This window comes from Pseudonaja textilis, chromosome 14 (genome assembly GCF_049901715.1).
Source record: "Pseudonaja textilis isolate UNSWEBS1 chromosome 14, rPseTex1.2, whole genome shotgun sequence".
In the NCBI taxonomy this organism is placed as follows: domain Eukaryota; kingdom Metazoa; phylum Chordata; class Lepidosauria; order Squamata; family Elapidae; genus Pseudonaja; species Pseudonaja textilis.
In genome coordinates, this window is record NC_142003.1 from 12,578,048 (window position 1) to 12,600,931 (window position 22,884).

Sequence of the window (22,884 nt, forward strand, 5' to 3'; positions counted from 1 at the left end):
TTAAAGACAGTCATAGGGTACAATAAGCAATCAAATCACACTAGGAAACAGACCATAAAAATCGTACGGATACAAGCGACCAAGTTACAGTCCTGCAGTCACAAGTGGGAGGGGAGGGGCAATCAGGAGTGAGGAGAAGGTTAACAGTAAGAGTAGTGCAGACTTGGTAAATAGTTGGACAGCCTTGAGGGAATTATTTGTTTAGCAGAGTGATAGTCCAATTCATCCCCTCTCTCAACTTCATCTTTTCTCCTGGAATAAATCCATTATATTCGAATTAGGCACCCATTCCATCAAGCCTCAAGATATTGGCCTATACAGTAACTGGAACCACCACTTAGATGGCAGCAAAAATCCCAATGACTGCCATCTAATGGTGGTTCTGATTTTTTCATGCTGATATGGCAAGCATAATACTGTATTGGGCTTGATGGGATGATGCTAATTTTTTGGCAGGATAGCCTGGTATAACTATTCTGTCATTTGCTCTTATCACATATCAGTTTGAAATTCTTACTCTAACATCGTGTCTCACAAGCTCACAGGGTGGAGGTTCCCGCTTAAGTTGACTTTGCTTCAACCTCCTTTCTTCCCAGCTCTTGGTGGTGCCACCAATCTTTCACCTCTAAAGTGTCCTCAAACCGAAAACTCTTGATGTTCCATAGTTGGTCTTTCTCGGTTGCCTGGGAGAAGGTATGAGAACATCACCTGGGTCACAAATTTCTGAGTTTCTTCCTAGAACTTCGAAGATAACTATTATTGCTGTTTCACAGCAGTAGCACACAATAGTTCCATTTTAGCCTGCATTGATCGTAGTCCATCTTGAATCAATTACAGTGTCCAGTTCTAGGTTGTACATTATAGCAAGAACTTGTACAAATTAAAACAAGTTCAGAGGAAGCAACGACAGGATAGAAGCTAATTCATGTGAAAAAGATTCAACCTTGCAAATGCAAGACTGGATGTGTTCAAGCAGCCATTCGTCAGGGGAACCTCAATTGCTCTCAGCAGGGCATTGGACTGGTGGTTTAATGCCGTCACCATTTGTGCCCACATATTTCCCCATAGATAAGGGCGCTATCTCTCCTGCTCCCAGCATATTTCATCTTTCTAATCGTGTCAAATCTATGAGTTTTCCTCTATCTCATTTTCTTTCTTGTGAATTTTGTTTGAGCTATCGTACCTCCTGAGCGCCATCCAGTAAATTTTTATCTTTGGAAGCATTCAAGCATCAACAATCACTGTTGCCATTGTTTTATCTTTGTTCAAGCACCACTATAAACATGCAGTGGCTGCTTGCGCATACAATGCTGTTTTAAGGCCAGTTCCTAATTGCTATGTCCCACTGGGCTACATTCTATTCCTTCTGGCCCTACCTTATAATTACTAGCGGAACCACCTTTGCGTTCTCTTATTTTCTTTTCAACCTCACAGGTTAAGAAAGTATACCTACCCTATCCACTTGCAATCGAATATGTGTGCCAAAAAGGAAATTAGTTGGGAAAATCCTATTTAAACTCACCCACTGTGCTGTGTTTTCAGATACCTATTTACTTGCTCAGTGACTTCATTTTACTGGAAATTGGATGTCTTATGTACCTTCTAGAGTATCTGAAGTAGCCTCTCCTTAACAGAATAACAGTTGGAAGGGACCTTGGAGGTCTTCTAGTCCACCCCCCCTGCTCAGGCAGGTAGCCTGATAGCATTACAATGCTATCTGTTCAGTTTCTTAGTTTCATATTTGTGTTAATATTTTTATCTTCTGTTTTATTAATCTTGACATCTGCTTATGACCAAGTTCTTTGCAAAAACACATTAATATTTCAATTCCCTTTAAAAGATCCACAGGCAGCACCAAGTCCTCTGCAAAAACAGTCTTTCCTAATCTTTATTCCCACATACCCAGTTCATTTACAAACTCATTTTTTTTTTTGCTTTACATAATTCAGTTTTATTTCAGTTTCTTTTACTGAGAAAAATAGTTGCCATCGTAAAATCTTAAATTTATTGATCCACACTTATCTTCTTGGGAAGTTTCTTCAGTTCTTTTTTCCTTAGTATTTTATCTAAAATGGTTTCTGTTGTCTCTTGACGCTTCTTTTTAAGTTTACTTTTATGTTGCATAAAATTATTAGGATGTAAGTAAAGTTTTATAAAATTATAAAACTTTACTTACATCCTAAACTATTTTTTACATCAGTGCCTTTACCTATTTTATTTTCAAAAGTTTATTTGAATTTCTTTTTACAATATTCCAGTATTGCTTCTTTCTGGGTTGAGATATCTCTTGCTGACTGCTATCCCAGTTGTAGCTCCTTCTTCCTGTCTCCCAAGGTTGTTCTCACGGTCCATTACAGGAAGTATAAAACGAATAATGTATTTATTTCTACAAGTATGTATGTACTACCTACTCTGTAGATTCCAGATACCTTAAAAAAACCTAACGTATGAAAGTGTCAAACAGCTGCCCCCCTAGTATTGCCTTAGTAGGATTCTTCTGATCTTACAGATAACTCATTTTTTACTGCCCATCTGAAAATTAACGCCTGTTAGGCAAGCAACATATACTTGCTCCCAGCACCATCTCCACTGTTCTTCCAGACTTTCTCCAAATTATTCAGAAATACGGAACTGGGGACTAGAGTTTTCAGATCTGTGAACAGCAAAGACAGTTTCAAATTTGCAGGAAGAAAGGGGTGCTTGCCAACTTCCCATATACATCGGTGGTATCTGAGGCCACAGGCAGAGTTTGATCAGGGAAGGGACTGTGACAACTCAGTGAAAATACTGATGAACAATAGAAATTTCATTCTCGGGATCGGACTAACTGAAAATAAACTAATATTGTGTATAATCTGAAATCATCCAATAAAGTGATCACTAAAAATATTAATGGAAGAAACCTTCTGTGGCTTTGATGATGATGACTCTTCATAGGTTCTCCATGCCAGCTGGAGGGTGAAGTGGTTCGCCTGGTTGCTGCTTCAACTTCCTCCAGCATTTGGTGGCTCCTCTGGCAATAGATGGGCCTCAGGTCTGTCTGGCTCCACACCACCCTTTGTGCTGTTTGGGTGTTACATGTGGGGGTGACATGAGAATCAATGCATGGAATCCTGTCTCTTCAGTGACCCTTTCCTGAGGGATCCATGTCACCTCAAACCGTACCCTGGGAAACAGCTTCCTTTAGCATCTTTAAACTGTCTGAAGCTGATGAAACTAACAGGAAAAGCAAAATAGCTAGAAAAAAAAGACACAGACAGTCTCTCTCTCTCTCTCTCTCTCTCTCTCTCTCTCTCCCTCTCTCTCTCTCTCTCTGCTTCCTCCCAGGCATTTGTAGCCAGGGACAGTTTCATTTGTAAAGAAGATAGAAGATATTTAGAATTCTTTATTGGCCAAGTGTGTTTGGACACACAAGGAATTTGTCTTGGTGCAAATGCTCTCGGTGTCCATAAGAGAAAAGAGACATTTGTTAAGAGTCCAGAATCAACAGGTGCAACACTTAATGATACTCATAGGGTACAATAACCCATCAAATCATACTAGGAAACAGTCCATATAAATCGTAAGGATACAAGCGACAAAGTTACAGTCATATCATAAGTGGGAGGAGATGGGTGAAAGGAAGGATGGGATCATGGGAGGATTAAAAATAATAATAATAGTAGTACAGATTTTGTAAATAGTTGGACAGTGCTGAGGGAATTATTTGTTTAGCAGAGTGATGGCGTTCGGGAAAAAACTGTCCTTGTGTCTAGTTGTTCTGGTGTGCAATGCTCTATAGCGTCGTTTTGAGGGAAGGAGTTGAAACAGTTTGCGTCCGGGATGTGAGGGGTCTGTAAATATTTTTACAGCCCTCTTTTTGACTCGCGCAGCATGCAGGTCCTCGATAGAAGGCAGGTTGGTAGCCATTATTTTTTCTGCAGTCCTAATTACCCTCTGAAGCCTGTGTCTGTCTTGTTGGGTTGCAGAACCAAACCAGACAGTTATAGAGGTGCAGATGACAGACTCCATCGTTCCTCTGTAGAACTGGATCAGCAGCTCCTTTTGGGCAGTTTGAGCTTTCTGAGTTGGCGCAGAAAGAACATTCTTTCTTGTGCTTTTTTCATGATGTTTTTAATGAGAAAATTGTATTTGTTTTCCACATTTACAAATAGAGATACCTACCACCCAGCATTGGCTGGAACATTTATGCTCTTCTTATGCACCAGTAACCCCAGACCTCACCAGCACTTCCTTCTTCCCTGAGGTTTGTGCCTCAGCTCCACTGAAAACCAGCGCATACCACACCGGACATGAGTACGGGTCTACCAGGGAGGAGTTGTGGTTTCCAAAACTGCTGCCCTGTTGCATGTTGCCCAGACGAGCCCCAGGTCTGGTGATAGAACTGCACTCGTCTACACTCTGTGTGTTGCACTGGTTGCCTAAATGACCACAAGTGGGCAACCAGTGGCTTGGCAGGAGCCCAACTCCCATGGAAAACGCATAACTTGGGTGTGCGTGCAAAAAGGAACAAATGTACAAAAGGGACAGGCGGAGCAAAACTTGCTGGCTTTGAGCAGAGAGTATTCTCTCCCTCCCTCTCTCCCTCCCTCTCCCTCTCCCTGTCTCCGTCTCGCCTGCCCTCTCCCTCTCCCCCTCCCTCCTTCTCTCTCTCCCCATCTCTGTCTCCCCTGCCCTCTCCCTCCCCCGCTCCCCCCTCTCTCTCCCCCTCCCTCTCTCCCCCTCTCCCTCTCTCCCTCCCACCCTCCCTCCTCCTCTCCCCCTTCCTCCCTCCCTCTCTCCCCTCTCTCTCCCCATCTCCGTCTCCCCTGCCCTCTCCCTCCCTCCCTCTCTCTCGCTCTCTCTCTTAGCAGAGCTTTGCTCCAAAGGACCCTCTGTGGGGTGGGGGAACTCAAGATGAATTTAAGCAGAAGGTGACTGATGCTTATGAGATGAAAAAAAGGATGGACGGATGGACGGATGGACGGATGGATGTTCTTGGGGGCCTTCCCTGCCTTCACTCTGAGAAGCCCCCAGCCGGGGGCCGGGAGCTCCCATGGGAACAGGCCTATCGCGGATCTCCGACAAGCACTCGGCCCTTTTCAATGGCGGTTAGACCAGTTTCCAAAGAAGGAGTCAAAGTTCAAGAAGTTCAGCAGAAATCTCAAGTGGTTCCAACTATTTGCTCTTTCCAGATTGCAGGTTTTGGGCGCTGCGCCACCAGGCCAGCTGCCAGCCAGGCTTCTTGTGCAAGAGAAGCAGGATCTTGTGCCCAAGTGTGCCAAAAGGACTGGGTTCCCTCACCCAGTTCCTCATTCAAGCAAATCTGTTTGCCACCCAATGAGACAATCTCCTCCCTTCTACTGACGTCCTTGGCGGTCCTTCCCTCCTCTCCCTCCCTCTCTCTCCCTCTCTTTGCCCCTCTCCCTCTCCCTCTCCCTCCCCCTTCTCTCATTCTCTCTCTTCCTCCCTCCCTCTCCCCACTTCTAGTGTCCAGAGGTGTCCCGGGCCCTTAGCAAAACGGAGAGCTGCCTTTTATTTACCACATCTCATGGACCCCCTGCCCCTGCTGGTGAGTTTTTCTAGGTTTGCTTTGCTGTGCCAAGGGAGTCTCCCTCGCTGCTTAGGCCCCTGGTGGCATCTGTGGCGTCCAGGGAGCCCCTCAGATCCTCAAAGGAGAAGTTCAGAGCTTGCCAGAGAAAGGAAGGGCAGGCTGGCCCTAAACCAATTCAGGGAGTTCCCCTGAGTTTAGTGGACCAGCAGGTGCTGTGCCGGTTCCTTAAGAAGATCTGCAAGTGAACCGGTCCTGGGGCCATTCCCAGCCGGTATAACTGGGCCCTTGGAACCCTGCTCGGTGAAGGGGGCTGGCGTAAGGAGGAAGGTACCCCAGCAAAAGTTCCCAGTGTGGATCCCCTTTCTCCCCTCACCCCTGGATTTTCCTAACCTCTGGAGACCCAGGATTCAGAAAGATATTTCTTTTTCCATAGCTGTCTCCTCCTGACACAGGAAACAGGGGGACAGTTGGGGGGTTGCTGGGGGGCTGGGGGGGAGGCTTGCTCTGGTGCCCAGGCAGAGTCAGCCAAGAGACCTTGACTCCTGTGGGCAGCGCCTTTCTGGCAGCAGGGCATTTGTGGCACCCTTGAAAAGCCTCGTATGGTGCAGGCAACATGGACCAAGGATGAGGAACTTTTGTCTGTTGCTAACTGCCTGTTTCTTCGTTTTTTTAAATTCCACTTTCCCTTTTCTTTGCTTGGATCCAGCCCATTTTTTCTGCTCAAATTGCAGAACCAGACACCAAGTGCTACCATTCCAATGTCAGCTCTACAGGTGTCTCTTGGAGGAGCCTGTTTTTAATCCAGACTACAAGTTGGCCAGTTTCAGAGCCAAACAGGCACACCATCACATCTGCTAAAAAAAAAAAAATCCAATTTCTTTGTTCATTTCCAAAAGTTGCACTTTTGCTTCCTGTATACCTTTTAAACATCATCGTAGCCCTTTTCCTTCCAGAATTGGATCACATTTTGTGCATGTTGTATCAGTTCTTCATTCTAACGTACAATAAACATTTTCAACTATGCTCATTGCTAAATATTTGAAAATTCCAATGTTCAGAATCTAAAATGTTCTCATCTATTTAGTTGTGGATTTGCAAAACGTTTCTGTCTTCCATGTTTCTTTATGGTTCAGAGATGAGAGTTCTGTCTTTCAGGTTCACAGCATTATCAGAGAAAAATATGTGCTGTGCTGTGTTTAATTTAGGCAGGTATGATTATTATTATTCTAACAGAGCATTTATAGCCAAGCCTGATGTCAGGTTTCGAAGTCTGCTTTTGCTCTTGCAACTATTAGACACCTCTATTCTTTAAATCTGAGTGTCATAAATAAAGAAGCATCTTTAGTGCATCCAATGGCAAGTCAATAAATCACCTTGCATCCATAAAATATTTGGAGCTGATTCATATGTTTGAATTAATTTCCTAGCCAGGGTTCTCATCTGGGTTGAACCTTGATCTAAGCACAAGGGCCAGAACTGTACAACTTACCAACTCAAAAAACTCTGTGTTGACTGCTCTTTTTCAAATATGTGTCCAGTGTTAAGTTGTTGCGACTATCAGTTTGCTGCATATTCTATGTATCCTTTCCAAATGGGGGTGTTATTCCTTGACGTGCATAGATTGCAGCTCATGAACACAATATGGATGTGACCAGATGTGCATCTTCTTTGACTTTAGGTTTTGTTTTCCAGTCTTTTCTAACTTGCAAAACTGCAATTGCTTCTCCACGCGCTGCAGAGAAACTTTAAATGGACCCTAAGAGGACCTATTTTAATTTCTATATATTTCACTTGCACCATCCACCCTCTCTTTATTCCCATCTGGTGCCATTCACTCTTCCAAAGCACAACAATATTTGTGAAAACTCTTACCGTTTTTCCAGAGAAAAATTCTAATTGTTGAATTGTAGAATTCCTAAGTGATCTTATTCTCAGTCTTTCTGCATTAATATTCCTATCTTTTCTAACCAGGAAAGAAACTATGATTTGCCAAAAGGATAGCAGAATTCATAAAAATTGCTAAAGCAGATTAATAGGTAAAGAAATTTTGTCTAGGGACAAATTGCTCAGTAGAAATGTGTTGATAAATTACAGAAATGATAGATATACTCTGCACGCTTATTTCCCTTCCCGACCACCAGCCCTGCCCAGCAACATTCAGGAACAGTTTTTGTAAAGAATGTAGATTACATTTCTACTCTGCGTAGATGGGAAGGATTCCTTCTCCTGCACTGCAAAAGTAAAAGGTGAAAGGCCAAAGCTCTTAGGCATGGCGATGCAGGCACGCAGAAGGGCTGGGTGCAGTTTGAGAATGACCAGAAGCCATTTTTCACTGATGTTCGAGATTGGCCCCCTCCCCCAGTCCCTGCAGGCAGGGGGGAGTCCCTGTGGGGAGGTGTCAAAAATCTCAACAGGTGGCTGAGATGGTGAGTTCCACTTGTTTCTCATCTGCATTGGCAAATACTGAATTTATGCATTCGTTAGTGCCACTTTTATACCCCTCAATTTTTAGAAGCCTCCATCCCACACCTGTGCATTTGATGCATTTCCTATGTGAATAACTGTATGTTAAAAAAATTAGATAAACTTAATTCTCTTATATTCAGCTCATTTCTCTAACCTTTGGTGATCATTTTGAATTTTTAGCTTTTGATTTTAATTTTTGTCTTAACTGTCCCACCCAATGCTGTGTCATCTGCAAATCGGATGAGGTTTATCTCAAAGTGATTAAAGAAAGCACAGGAAAGACACCCGCGGCCCCTGCTCAGGGCGCTCCTTTGCAGTGGTGGGATTCACAGTTTTCTACTACTGGTTCTCTGGGCGTGGCTTGGTGGGCGTGGCAGGGGAAGGATGCTGTAAAATCTCCGGTCAGAGGTGGGATTTGCCGGTTCTCCAAACTACTCAGCATTTCTGCTACTGGTTCTCCAGAACTGGTCAAAACCTGCTGAAGACCACCTCTTCTTCCTTCCCTTCCTTCCTCTCTTTCTCCTTTTTTTGTTCCTCTCTTCCTTCCCCCTTCCTTCCTCTCTTCCTTCCCCTTTCGTTCCTGTCTTCCTTCCAGTAGTGGGATTCCAACTTTTTTTACCACCAGTTCTGTGGGCGTGGCCTGGTGGGTGTGGTAGGGGAAGGATACTATAAAATCTCCATTCCCTCCCCACTCTTGGGGGAAGGTTAATGCAAAATCCCATTCCTTCTCCACCCCGCTAACCTGCCTTCCAGCTCCGTTCTCCTGTGCAGGGCAACCAAAGGAGACCCAGCCAATCAGCTGGGAGTCGATGGGAGGCAGAGAAGAGATGGGGTTGGCGGGGCCAGTCAGAGGCAGGATTTGCTGGTTCTCCAGACAACTCAAAGTTTCTGCTACTGGTTCTCCAGAACCAGTCAGAACCTGCCACCTCTGCTCCCTTGGATGAGGACGATGGCTTTTGAGTTGGCTGTGATCCACTTCATTGTCCTTAATTCACAGCCCAGCATGCCAGTCAGAACCTCAAGTGCTTTGCTGAAATCAAGGTATATTCTCTGTACAGCAGGAAATTGAGATAAGGGTAATCTAGCAAAGCTTGTTTGATAAATCCAGGATGGCTTCATAATCATAATAATGTTTTCCAAAGATTTACAGATCAGTTCTTCTATGAAATGCTCTAGAATCTTCTTTGGGGGCCCTCTGTTGCCCCCCAGCCCCCACCCACTGACCCCCGGTCTTCCTTTCCTCCCTTTTTGAAGATAGGGCAGCCTTTGCAACCCTGATACAGGTAGTCCTCAACTTATGATCACAATTGAGCCCCACATTTCGGCTGCTAAGCAAAACAGCTGTTAAGTGAGTTTTGCTCCATTTTACAGCCTTTCTTGTCACATTTATTAAGTGAAATCACTGCAGTTGTTATGTTAGTAATGCAGTTGGTAAGTGAACCTGGCTTCCTCTCTGAATGTTTATTGGTAACCGTAGGGATGCTGCTGTGGTCATAAGGGCGCAAAAACCATTGTAAGTTGCTTTTTTCGGTGCCACTGTAAGTCTGTAACTTCAAACTGCCACTAAATGAATGACTGTAAGCCAAGGACTACCCGTACTTAATTCTTTCTCAAAAACAGGAGACAAAGATTTGGCTGGGCCTTCAGGAATGGAATAGGACAACTCACCGTGGGACCAGAGGTGGCCTTCAGCAGGTTCTGACCAGTTCTGGAGAACCGGTAGTGGAAATCTTGAGTAGTTCGGAGAACTGGCAAATACCAATAATAATAAAATAAAGGAAGTGAATCCGGAAAGACAAGATTTATAATAATTTTGATGAAAACGTAGTCACTGATAACAAAAGTCACTGAATGAAATGATTAATACAGCCTTGAACTGTCCCGCGACAATTTTGTCCTAGACCCAGGAACCCAGTGGAGGCACCAGAAAGAGTTCCATCCTTTTCTTTGTTACCTGCTAACCCTTTTCCCACCTTCCCAGAAAAGCTGGTATATCAGTTCCTTTGTTGTCTTAAAATGTTTGTTAATCTCTTCTGCAGCCACATTGATCAGCATTCTTCTTCATTTAGTTTTCTCTTTGGAATTCTTTGGGATTGTGCTATATTAATGCATCCTAGTCAGGAAACTCTCCTTCTCCTGGGCTCCCTTCCTTGTCCGTGTTTCGTCGTTGCTCAGAGTTTGTTCAGATCAGCCTGGATGAAGCCCACGAAAGAAGTTCAGTTTTGCTTAAATGTTACAGGAAGTGAGTGACCTTTTCCTCCAAGGTTCCTGCTATTCCTACTTCCCCAAGTATGTTCTATGGCTAGGCTGTCTTTGTTGCCTAGTCAGGTCCGAGATAGAGGATTCTCTTGCACCTTCCATCTTCTGAATGAGAAAATTTCCACAAGAAAAGCCTGGAATTTCCTAGAGGGAGATGTGTCTCCTAATAAATATTGGGATCACGGAATCCTTCCGACTTTCCCTTAGACAGAGCAGCTATGTGGCGTAGGTGTCCTTCGAGGTATGCACCTTTCTCTGCTTTCCCAGAGATCATGACTCTTCCTAACAGTCTCTGTTGACTTGTCTCCTCTGTCCCTTCTTGGAAGAAAGTGGCTTTAAAACGGAGAAGCTGCTGTTAAGAGCTTCGTGGGAGACTCTTCTCAAGGGTGTATCTACCTGAGAGCGTTTGTGTCTAGTCCACAAACCTCCAGCGGTGGTGGGCCTGCGGAGAGGCCACAGGGACCCCTCAAACGGTTTCAGGCGAGACACCAAGAGCTGCTTCCGCTTCTGAGGGCTCCAGGAGGCTTGGAAGAGCAGCCCTGCCAGTCCCGGCCCTCTTGAACTTTGCCTAGACTTCCTGCAGGCGACTCAGGCTGAGCTTTCTGCCCCACTTCGGAATGTGCCCCTGCGGGATTGACCTTTAGAGCTTATCTTTTTCAACAGGAATGTCGCTATGAGAGATGGCAATTGTTCTAGCATAATTGCTTCTTAAGCTTTTATTATAAATTGCCAGGAGATTTTTGGTAGACAGTGGAATAATCTCATAAATTTAAAAATGTGCGTGTCATTTTAAACCACATCAATAAACGTGTAGCTTACAAAGCACTGATGAAAGGAGCCACTGAAGCTGCTGCTGCTGCTGCTGCTGCAAGTAAGCGCATCCCAGGCAGGTGGCTGTCTGGCTTCTGCTAGGGCACCCCCTGCCTCAGGTGAGGAGATGCCCTGGAGGGGGCTTCTAAGTTTATTGAACAGGATCAAAGTTGGAATGGGACCTTGGAGGTCTTCTAGTCCAGCCCCCTGCTCAAGCAGGAGAACCTATACTATTCCAGACCAGTGGCCTGTCCAGTCTCTTCTTAAAAGCCTCCAGGGATGACACACCCACAACTTCTGAAAGCAGTTTGCTCCACCGATTAATTGTTCTCACTGTTAGGAATTTTCTCCTTCCAGGTGGCTTCTCTCCTTGGTTAGATTCCATCCATGGTCCCTTATCCTACCTTCAGGTGCCTTGGGACATAAGTTGGCCCCCTCTTCCTTGGGGCAGCCCTTCAAGTTAAGATTGTCAGAAAGGTAAGAGATATAAGAGATAATAGCATGTAAAGAAAATGTGATCATTGCTATAACTGGTAAGAAAAGTATTAATTATAACTGTTAGCACAAGATATATGTACCCAGCCTGTTTAAATCAGAGCTTTGCTGGCTGGAGAATTCTGGGAGTTGAAGTCCACAAGTCTTAAAGTTGCCAAGTTTGGGGACCCCCGATTTAAATGAAAGATGAGTTTATTGTAAATATAAAATAAAAAAAGCTTTAATTAAAAAAAAACAAGAATTGGAAGACAGCTATCATGTCACCCCTGGTCCTTCTTTTCACTAGACTATCCTTATACCCAGTTTCTGTAATCGTTCTTTGTATGATTTAGCTTCTAGGCTCCCTAATTTTTCTTGCTCTTCTCTGAACTCTTTATTTATGACTCATTCAAAGGAATTCGGCTTCGTGTAACTTAAATTCATTATTCCTTGCATTCAGTGCTGGGCTGGTTCTACCAAACCGGTAGTTCCAACGATCAGCTGGCTCCTCCCACCCACCCCTGCCTATCCTGTCTTATATTTCCGTGCTTTTCAGCTCAGCTGGATTTCTCACACCTCAGCTGTTTCCCGTACCAGGGCTGCCCTGTAGAGGTTCAAATTGGTGTTTTTTTTAATGTTTCCTGCGTGCTCACAGAACCGGTTGTTAAACCTGTTATAGCCCACCACTGCTTGCACTGCCCCCTGGAATGACACCCTTTCAGGTAAATGCAGGTAGCTAGCTCCTTGTTCGGTCTCCTCTTCACCATCGTGCATGGCATGTTCTGCATTAGTCAGACCCCACTTGGGATCCAGGTCTGGGTCCCTCAACCCATAAGGGAGGATTGAGAGAAACTGGACCTGGTTCAGAGGAGGATCGTGAGGCTGATCAGAAGGGTAGAAGGGGACTTCCGGGAGAGCCTTGGCAGAAGGTCTACCTCCAGTAAGGGAGTGATGGCCTCGCACAAAAGGTCCGGACCTGCCTGTTACTCTCCACTGCACCTGATATGCTTTGAACGCCAGAGAACTTTTGATGATGAGGGGAGGGGAAACCTTCAGTGGGACAGGTAGCTCAGTGGGGTTCCCTTCCATCTCTGGGGCTTTATGGGAAGCCCTTAATTTTACAGCAAACACGATATGACCTTCTAGATAGGCTGTGGATTTAAAATCTTTTCCTCAGGATGGAAAACAGTCTCTGGTACTCCGTCTAGTCCAAGGGTCTCCAATCTTGGCAACATGAAGACTTTGCTGGCTGAGGAACTCTGGGAATTGAAACCCACAAGTCTTCACGTTGCCAAGGTTGGAGAGGAGACCCCTGGTCTAGTCCACCCTACGACTGTTGAGAGCAATAAGCTGCTCCAAAGGCCTTTGAGAAGTACACCCAACAGAGAGTTCCATCGGAGGGGCCTCCGGTTCTTGGGGTCCTGAATTCCTGAAACCCTCAGACTTCTTCTCCGTCAGTCCCTTCAGATGCTAGGAGGCGACCTGCTGGCATGAGAGACGTGGACCTGTTCAAACTGGCTTTCCTCTGGCCTTTCTTATTCTCCACGCACCTTTTCAGCATTGAGGAAGCTCCTGCTGGACTTTGTTGGAATGTTTTGATGTCTTCCCATATACTTCCTGCTGGAGTTGTTTGTGATTGTGTGATTCTAAGAACAGTCCTTTGCAGGATCTCCCAGCCTTTTCTCCTCAACCATCTCAAGTCCCTGGAACTGAACTGCTTGCTACCCCAGTTCCCTTTTCTGGAATCTGCATACAAGCTTGGCTCTTCTCTTCTTCTTCCTCCTCCTCCTCTTCATATCCCAAATACCACGGTCCCTTTGTCCCAAAGCATCGGTCACCTTCATTCCTTTTCCCAGTTCTTCTCTGTTGGTAAAGATTAGACCCAGCAGAACCCTTTGTTCCTTCCTCTGCCTTCTGATGAACGGAGCTATCAGCAAAAGAGGTCGGGAACTCGTTGGCAAGTAGCCCTGGGAGGCTACAGCTTACTCAGGAGGAGAGAAAAGAGGGGAGATGTTGTAGTGTATGTAAAGGAGAAAATACCCTTGAACAGAAATTCGTGAAGCAGAGCATGGAGATCCTGCTGACGGTTCTGCGAAACAACAAAAGGAAGGATTAGCGTCCTTAGCATTGTTGTGGGAGCTTATTATAAACTGCCTGGACAGGTGGAGCATTTGGGGAAGGCCGCTCCACGTCAAAGGACCAGACTTTCAATGAGGCATATTGTGATGGGGGGGTTCAACCATCACAATATCTGTTGGGAACCTAACTCTGCCAAGCGTGCCACCAAGTGATGCCTAGGTGGTCATAATTGTCCTCCTGGGTTAGTGCTCCAGGTTCTCCCTGTCTACTCCCATATTCAGGGCTATGGTCTAGCAGCATCCAAGGTTGTAAGGGGTACCACCACTGCCACCACCTGTCAGCCCTGAAGTTGGCCTAATTGTGGCCATTTTCTCCTTGTAGTTTTTCCTCTGGGGAGGTTTCTGCTTCAGGGTTGACTCAGCCTGGAGTGAAGGGGCCAGGGAGTGGGGTGGAGAGAGAGCTGGAGTGTGGTAGCTTCAATAAAATTATTTCCCCTGGGAATCAAGGACGTTTGTGTAGGTGTTCGAGAGGTGGAGACTGAGGTCGCCTAGCAACCAGACTACATGCTGATTGGACCATGTGACTGGAGACTCTGATGGGAGTTTTACTTTTAATTGGGTGTAAAACCGGCGGGAACTTAGAGCCGGTTCCCCACCAAGACTATGCCAATTTGATATGCCCCAATAAAGAGTCTTCTTTGAGGAACAGGCCTGCCTCGGAGTTCTCATTGAAGGGGATGCATTCCCTGGAACCTTGACACCCGCTACCTGCCGCTGGCTCCTCTGTTGCTTCGTATTCTCGAGCTGCTCCTTATTCCACCAATGAGAAATTGGGCATATTTTTTTTCTTATTCCATTTATGTCACAGACTTTTCCTGCTGTTTTGCAAAAGCTCCTGCAATGACGCTGAAGAAGTACTTCGTGAAGGCCCTCCATCGCCTCCAGAAGGGCCCTGGATACACCTACCAGGAGCTGCTGGTCTGGTACTGTGACAACACCAACACCCATGGGCCCAAGCGCATCATTTGTGAGGGTCCGAAGAAGAAGCTGATCTGGTTCTTCTTGACGCTGCTCTTCGCTTCGCTGGTGTTCTGGCAGTGGGGCATCCTCATCAACACCTACCTGTCCTACAATGTCACAGCCTCTCTGGCCATCGGCTTCAAGACCATGACCTTCCCCGCTGTGACCATCTGCAACGCAAGTCCTTTCCGGTGAGTTCCTTCTGCAGGGATCCAGGCTGGAACTGGGAGGGCCTCTGCATTCATCAACAGTCCCTGGTACTGCTGTTCAAGTTGGATGGGATTCAGTGGTGGGATTCAAAAAAATTTACTACCGGTTCTGTGCACATGGCTTGATGGGCGTGGCTTGGCAGGTGTGGCAGGGGAAGGATACTGCAAAATCCCCCTTCCCTCCCCACCCCACTAACCTGCTTTCCAGCCCCGTTCTCCTCTGCAGGGCAACCAAAGAAGACCCAGCCGATCAGCTGGGACTCAATGGGAGGCAGAGAATAGATGGGGTTGGCGGGGCCAGTCAGAGGTGGCATTTGCCGGCTCTCCGAACTACTCAAAATTTCCGCTACCGGTTCTCCAGAACTGGTCCAAACCTGCTCAATGCCACCTCTGCTTCCTTCCCTTTTGTTCCTCTCTTCCTTCCCCTCTTCCTTCCCCTCTTCCTTCCCCTCTTCCTTCCCCTTCTGTTCCTCTCTTCCTTCCACTGGCAGGATCCCAATTTGGCTTCCTACCTGGTCTAGTGCCCAGTTGTTGTTTGGAGATGTGTGTATGGTTGTACAGGATCCTCTCTGCATTTTCCACTTGTGATGGCCAAACCTGGCCTGAACTTCCTTTGGCACATGTCTCAGGTATTCTAAGGTGAAGCCCTTCCTGAAAGACTTGGATGAGCTCATTGAGGCAGCCCTTGAAAGGATCTTGCAGCCCCTTCAGGGAAATGCATCGGCCACCCCTGCAGCAAATCTAAGTGAGAAGCTCAACTTGCAGCTCTGGAACCAGATCCCCCTGGTCTTGATCGACGAGAGCGACGCGGCTCATCCAGTCATCCTGGACATTCTTGGGAACGGCTCTCTGGGTCCTGGAGGGCACCAGAACTCCTCCACTTTTGGCAACCTGGAAGCGAGGAGGTACAAGCTGGCTCTGAAACTGGTAAGCGGGGAGGAGGAGGATTTCCCCCATGCCCCCCGCCCCCCAGAGAAGGAACTCATCCCCTGCTCCTAGGCGTGCCAGTGCCCCTCCCTCACAGCCCTGCCTGGGGGCACACCTTCCGGGCTCTCCCACAGGGTGGTCCTAGCAGCTCTGAGCTTTTGGCTAGGGGTCTAGGACAGTTCACTCCGACCAACTCGATGTGGCTATTTCACCACGTCCATCTCACTGTGGACAACTCAGCCCAGGACAAGTTGCCATGGCCAACTTGCTGTGGGACAACTGGACTCAGAAAATTAATTCCATGTGGGATAACTCACTATGATAAATGTTATCCCTACATGGTTCCTTTGATATTATTTCCATTGACAAAAATGGAAATTATGTCAAAGAAACAGTGGTGGATAACCATGGCAGATTATTTGGTTGAGTTGTCCACGGTGAGCTGTCCCGTGGTGAGTTGGCTGCGTCAGAACGGGCACGAGAGTTGGCCATGGTGAGTTGTCCTATTCTGCCCAGCTAGACGTTTCCTTTGGCATCTCTGCTGGTAAGCGGGCCAAATGGTGGGTCTATTTAGACGTTATTGAGGAAGCCCCATCAGGTCACTTGCTCAGCGGGGAAAAAGCTCCTTACTTCTGGGCCAGCAAGGTGTCATGTACCTGCAAAGGCCAACGCCTCCTCACAGCTGCTAGGCTTCCCTTCCAAATGTGTTCTCCCTTCTCTCCCGGTCGCATCCTCAGTGCACACACCTCACGTCCCACTGCTTCTACCGGAAGTTCACCAGCGCGGCCCAGGCGGTGACCGAGTGGTATGTCCTGCAGTCTACCAGCATCTTGTCCAAAGTGCCATTGAGCAAAAGGATTGAAATGGGCTACCAGGCAGAGGACATGATCTTGGCGTGTCTCTATGGAGCTGAGCCTTGCAACCACAGGTAGGTGCGCAGGAGAATTCACTTCGCATTTGACTTAGTTCCTTCTTGAACCGCAAGGCCTCGTACGGCTCTTAGTGGTCAGTGTGGACCCACGTGCTGCGGCCTGCAGAACAAACCAGGATATAAAAATCAGCCTGGGGTAAACCAAGGAAAAGGCAGAGATCCAGTGCCCGAGCTTCCCGTAAGGGACTCCGCAAGCGAGTTCGTGGCTGCCCATTTGCAGCAGACTCTGAACTGAGCCACGCAGAGGTCTCAGCCGCAGGAGAGGAATTGTAAGGAGACGGCGGAGGGCTGAATGAAAGATGCATCTGGAAGTGAGTGAGCTTGGTGCTACCAAGTGGGATGACAACCACAAGCCACAATGGGTGTGTGTGTGGTCTGCAGAGACGCTCCCTTCGGTGACGCAAGCGGTGCTCCCGGTGCAGGAGGGGGATGTCCAAGGAGGGAGGGGGGGTGCTGCCTTCTTGGCCTTTGGGCTAAGAGCATCTTGTCCGCTCTTCCTCCACTTCCTGCTGCCTTAACTCCCTTTCTGGCCCAGTCCAGTTCGGTCACAGAGGGTGGATTACCCTCTGAGAAACAAGATCCTGTATATTGAAATAAGATTTTGCAAAAGCTTCAGTCTCAGATCCGGAGAAGCTTAAACCAACCTGCCTAAACCCAAAACCAACAAGGCAGAGAAGACTTCCCTCCTGTGCAGGTCGGGGGAAGGGGGGCCTTCCACAGGCCAGACAAGGCCTTGGGCATTTCCCCCCAAGGAAAGATGGGGGGTGTCCCTCAGTTGCCAGGGTGGATCCTGGCCAAGAGGCTGGTGCTTTGAGTACCCAGAAATCTTTGGGGTGAGCAGACATCCATCCCTTGGCAGGGCTCCCAGTGAAGGCACAGCCGGACGAAGCTCCAGCGAGGCTGAGCTGGACGTGCTTCTCTGTGGCCCTTCCCTGGCCGCCTCCTGGACCCCTGCAGAACCTCTCTGGGTCTTAGCTGTGATTCTGTGACACTCTTGTCCACTGACTCGGCTTGGAGGGCAGCCGCCTCTCCTTCCGGCCATCGCCTTGCCAGGAGCAATCAATCAGCCGACATTTGAACTCCTGTTTGAAGAGAGGCAGCCGACCCTCTTCACCAAATGGTTTGGTTTTTCTGTTGGAAGGCAGGTACCCCCCACATCATCTGCCACAAGCCTCTTATTTTGGTTTGTCCTCAGTCCAGAGTTTGCTGATCCCCAATGGCTGCTGTTCTGACCAAGGCTTCCTGGGACCATAGTTAAGCAAATGCATAGTCCAAACAACTCTTTTTTTATTTCAACGCTGGGAATTATGTTCATTCCCAGCCCATAATGAGTCCCAAACAGTCCCTCAAGATAAGCACCCACCTTTCTCTCCTTTGAATTGCTGCCAACAACTAAAGTGCCAAATTAACGGTACAAAACCAAACGGACTACAAAGTTCAAGGATTAATCCGAACAGAATGAATGACTTTGCTTCCTGCAAAGGTTTCATCACCTTTGCCTGTCCTTTATCCCTTAGGAGAGGGGCAATCACCTCCCAGCCTTACTCCCGAGTTGCCTCTTTTGTCTTAGCTGCTCTTGCCTTCTGGCAGCTCTGCACACACACACTGGGAACAGGCTCCCCCTGTTCATCTACCTCGCTGCTGCCAGAATCTGGAGGCTCCGGAATCAGCACCCCACTTCCAGATGGCCCTGGCCCCATCTCTGTGTCAGGCGCAGGACCATAAGTCGGGCCAGGACCCAGGACAGCGTAGTCCCCTTTCCCTTCCAGAGCCTCATCAGCTGCTGGTTCGTTTGCTCAGAGTCGGCTGGACCCATTTTTCCCCCCTGAAAACAAGAATTGGTCAACAGGACCGTATCATACATTTTATGGGTGAATTTATAGGAGTTGTATCCTCCCTCCCCTTTTCATCACAGCAACAACCCGATGAGGTAGCCTGGACGTTTTCAGAGAAACTGAACGTGTGAGAGGGGAGCCCCGGAGGCGCCCTTCCTTCCGGATGTCAAAGCCAGGGCTCCGTCAGTTAGCTCTGAGGCCTGGCTTCACACGGCCCCCACGCAAGGCTCCCTTAACTGCTGGCTCTGTCCTGGGTCTTTCAGGCTCAGAGCCTCCTCCAAAGGCTGGATGCCGGAGACTCCCGGTGGTTGGCAGGAGAAACCTCCAGCAAGTGATTTGCTGGCTGTCCGGTTTTGGGTGAAGCCAGGAGGAACCTTCCTGTCCATAGTTTAGGCCTCTTGGGTTGTGTGAATGTGGCCAGTGCATGGATAACCTTCCCTGGAAGTCAAATCAGAAGGGATTGATTTGGATTTTCTGATTTCTCAGGGCAGCTCAGGGTCTGGTGGAGGGTTTCCCTGGAAGACCCCCATGCAGCACCAGAGAGATGATTAACTGCCCCCTCCCCTGAAGTTTGGGGAGGGCCAGTCCAGCCAGTCTGAGGTGGGCCAGGACCCCCACGAACCTCCCCACGAGAATAATCTCTTTGCTGCTTGGCTTCCTGCAGGAACTTCACCCACCTCTACCACCCGGACCACGGAAACTGCTACGTCTTCAACTGGGGGGTTGAGAAGGAGCCCCTCCTCTCCTCCAATCCAGGGGCAGAGTTTGGTGGGTACACAGGGGGGGTATGGATGGAAGGCCCCCTGGAGGAGGGTCTCAAGGCCTGGCTGGGCTCCAACTGGAGGTAGGGGGAGGCTCTGTAGAGCTGGCAGGGGCCCCACACCTCTCCCGCCATGTCGAAGTAGATTTGGTCCCAGGAGAGGGAGACAGCCTTGGGGTCCTGCCCTGCAGCTGCGACGATCAGCACCATTTGTAGACCTGGAGACGGGGGGAAACTAACCTTAGGCTGGCATTGCTCATCCAGGCTGAATTCGTGTGGGTGTTGATGCCAAGCTCCCTTCCAAAGGCCAGAAGCAAACTGGAGCAGGGAGACCCTGGCAGCAAAAGAAGCACTCTATTGCAGCTCAGAGGCACCAGCCAGCCCCCCCTGCCCCCCAAGCTCGTGCCCTGCCATTCTCCAGGGTGTGGCAAAGTGACTAGATGCCCAGCCCTTTGGGCAGAGGCGCCTGGCTGCCAAGACAAGCCCCCCGCCCCCCAACAAACAGAGTGAAGACAGGCTGGTGCCCTGTTTCCGCACCCCATTTCTCTGCCAGGACCCCCAGCCTCCGGCTGATCCCTGTGGGGCTTTGTCTCTGCAGGGCTGAAGGTGATCCTGGATATCAGCCAGAAGGACTACATCCCCTTCCTCACCACCACGGCTGGAGCCCGGCTGATGCTGCACGAACAGGGCAGCTTCCCTTTCCTGAAGGATCAGGGCATCTATGCCATGTCAGGGACCGAGACCTCCATCGGCGTCCTGGTGGTAGGTGGGCTGCTTTGAGCTGACCGCCTGAAGAGAAGCGGGAGCCAGCCAGAGGTGGGAAGGGAATCCGGGGAGCTGCTTTCCCCATCTGGCAGTGGGTTCAGAGGACTTCAACCCCTGTGTGACCCGCACTCCCCAGAGATGTGAAGAGGGGCAGGGGAGCCCAGTTTGGGGGGGCGGGCGGGAGGCCCTCCGTGCCAGGAAGCCAGAAGCCACCGTTGCCTCCTCTCTGGGCCTCCCTTCCTTCCTAGGATGAACTGGAGAGGATGGGCGCTCCCTACAGCGACTGCACCGTCAATGGGTCCGACGTTCCCGTGAAGAACCTCTACGAGGACTACACTGCCTCGCAGGTGATGGGGTTCCCCGGTTGGGGTCCCTGCCCCCTTCCCTGTTGCTGGGGGCGTCTGCAGTATGGCCAGAGGATGAGTCCTGCGGGATGTTGATCTGGCATGGGGCACGAAGGGAGGGTCCCTGTCAGCCCCCTAGGCTGGTCTTCATGGCCAGAGCACCTGTGGCCTTGCAGGAGGCACCTGGGTCCTTAATGCTCTTTTCCCATTGACAGAAAAGGGGCAGCTGGGAGCGGGGGGCTCACCTCCTGGCCTGGCTGCCTTCAGTGTCCGGCCATCGGGTAGGGCTTGAGCTGGGGGTCCAGAAGAGGCCGGAGATTTGCTCCCCTCAGAACCTGGAAACCTGAGCAGCCCCCCCCGAGGGTTGACGCTTGATGAGAGCAGGAAGCTGATTGCGGGGAGTGGTCTCTGCTGCCTCAACTGCATCCGAGCGGAAAACACAGCAATGGGGAGGGACTCGTGGGGTCCGTCTGCTGGACGTGACGTGGCGGCATCCCCAGCCCTGAGAAGGAGCTTCGTCCCCTGCTTGCTGCTTGGGCAGAGCCAGATGGTCTTTGGGAGGGCCCGCCTTGGCTGCTCCTGATGGGTCCTGGGCTTTCAGATGTTGCGGGGGGAGGTGGGGAGCAGGGAGACGTGGCTCGCCCCTTGTGCCCCCTAGTTCCTGCAAGCCCTGGTGTGGTGAGCTGGCCTCCCTCGCAGGAGGTGAGCCGCCCGGGGACTGATGCTCAGCAGCTGAGCTCCAGGAACAGGGGGTGGACGACGCCTCTGCCAGACCAAGCCGGGCGGGGGGAATCCGGGTTGCCTATGCTTGGGGGGGGCTTTGGGCTCCCCTTAGAGGGCCATGCCTCCTCCCTCTGCTCTGCTCCGCTTTGCCCCAGCCCCCCCGTCCTGCTCCGTGGGCAGAAGGGCCCTGTGAGCTCTCAGGTGCAGAGCAGCTGCAACCTCTTGAAAGCTGAGCCTCTTGAGTCACCTGGGCAGAGCAGGTGAGCCCAGGGAAGCCCTCCCAGGACGGGCTGCAGGGCTGCTCAGAAGGAACGGAACTGCCCTGATGGTGGAGAAAGGAGGGCGGAGGAAGACCCCCACCCAAAACGGGGAAGGGGCGAGCAAAAGGGCAGTCGGTTTCTGAATCTGCCCTGATCTCCCGAAACTGCCGAGGAAGTTTCCAAACTCCTCCAGGGCCGCCTTGTCCTTGAGAAGAGAGCAAGGGCACTTCCTGGTCTCTGGGTGGCCCCTTTTTCTCCGTTTGCTGGGTGGTTCCAAGGAAGCCTTTAGCACAAGCACCCTCCTTTTATAATCCCTCGTGCATTTCCTTAGAAAAATCCCTCACGCAGGAACTCTTTGTGCTGGCAGCCTCCCTCCTCGATGGGTGGGGCCCTTTTCTAGCCAGAGTCTCTTGAAAATGGGGGTGGGGAATACAAGCTGGCACCCTGCTGTGGCCCTTGGCTGGAGGATTCCTGCAAGAGACCGGCTCAGGCCTCTGGAAGGAGCTGCCAGTGGGGCACAGCAAGGCCTTTGTGGAAGAGGGGGGTCTTTCACCTCTGGGCGCCCCTCCTCTGCCCTGCCCCCAGATGGAAAGGGCTCTTCTCCAGATCTAGGGAGAGCTACTCAGGCGGGTTCTCTAATGGCTCCTCTTTGCAGGCCAAGGAGATGGGGGCCTGTGCCAACTGCTCCCACCTGGGCAGCAAGATGGCCCCCTTCCGAAGCCAGTACAAAACCATGTACTCCATCCAGGTGAGCAATGCTGCTGTTCCCCCAGCTCCCCAAGGAGCCCCTCTCGGTGCCAATCGGGGGTGAGATTCCCAAGAGCCCTTGTGGCCCCTCTGTGGGGGCCTCTTGGAGGAATTCAGCTGGGAACTGGCAAGGGGGAGGTGGTAGCGCCCGGGGGCTGGGGCTGGGCCCTGCTCTTGGGTAGCACCCGGCCAGCAGGACCCCGTCCTCTTCCAGGCCTGCCTGCGCTCCTGCTTCCAAGCCAAGATAGTGAAGATCTGCCACTGTGCCCACTATGCCTACCCGCTGCCCAAAGGAGCCCATTACTGTAACAACGAGGACTATCCTGCCTGGGGTGAGGAAATGGAGGGAACGATCCCATGGCTGTAGGGACCTAACAAGACAAGGGAGCTGCCGGGGGGCGCCATGGGGTGGGAATCTGAAAGCCCAGTAAACGCCAGCCAAAGCCCCTTCCTAGACGCCCAGGTGTGCTGCTCCCAACAGAGAGAGACAAGGACCTCTGAATCCTTAGCTAAAGCTTTGGTTCGAGGCGTCTCTCCTTCAGAATTAAAGGTAACGTGGAAGCTCAGATTCTACCTTGGGCCAAGACACGGTTTCCTTCCCCACAGCCTACTGCTACTCCATCCTGCGCATGAGCCAGGAGCACCGGCAGGATTGCATCCAATCTTGCAAGGAGACCTGCAAGTAAGAGTGGTTGAGCAGAGCCAATGGAGGGGGAGGGGCTGAGGGGGGGGCAAGGGAAAAG

At 49.7% G+C, this 22,884-nt stretch overlaps 1 protein-coding gene across 13 annotated transcripts in view; it reads left to right on the forward strand.

Moving 5' to 3' along the window:
- SCNN1B (sodium channel epithelial 1 subunit beta) overlaps positions 1-22,884 on the forward strand; it is a 28,762-nt gene that overhangs the window by 1,749 nt on the left and 4,129 nt on the right. Inside the window, exons 1-11 of one of the 13 annotated variants that reach the window (XM_087912581.1) lie at positions 5,299-5,551; positions 11,426-11,545; positions 14,513-14,831; positions 15,479-15,776; positions 16,514-16,704; positions 19,207-19,310; positions 19,901-20,064; positions 20,316-20,414; positions 22,050-22,142; positions 22,356-22,473; positions 22,748-22,823. In XM_087912581.1, coding sequence (XP_087768707.1) covers positions 14,521-14,831; positions 15,479-15,776; positions 16,514-16,704; positions 19,207-19,310; positions 19,901-20,064; positions 20,316-20,414; positions 22,050-22,142; positions 22,356-22,473; positions 22,748-22,823 — 1,454 coding nt within the window. In that variant the 5' untranslated portion in view covers positions 5,299-5,551; positions 11,426-11,545; positions 14,513-14,520. Of the gene's footprint in view, positions 1-5,286; positions 5,552-10,008; positions 10,242-11,425; positions 11,602-14,488; positions 14,832-15,478; positions 15,777-16,513; positions 16,705-19,206; positions 19,311-19,900; positions 20,065-20,315; positions 20,415-22,049; positions 22,143-22,355; positions 22,474-22,747; positions 22,824-22,884 lie in introns of those variants that run through there. The other 12 variants (XM_087912583.1, XM_087912582.1, XM_087912584.1 and 9 more) reach the window with 12 other exon arrangements.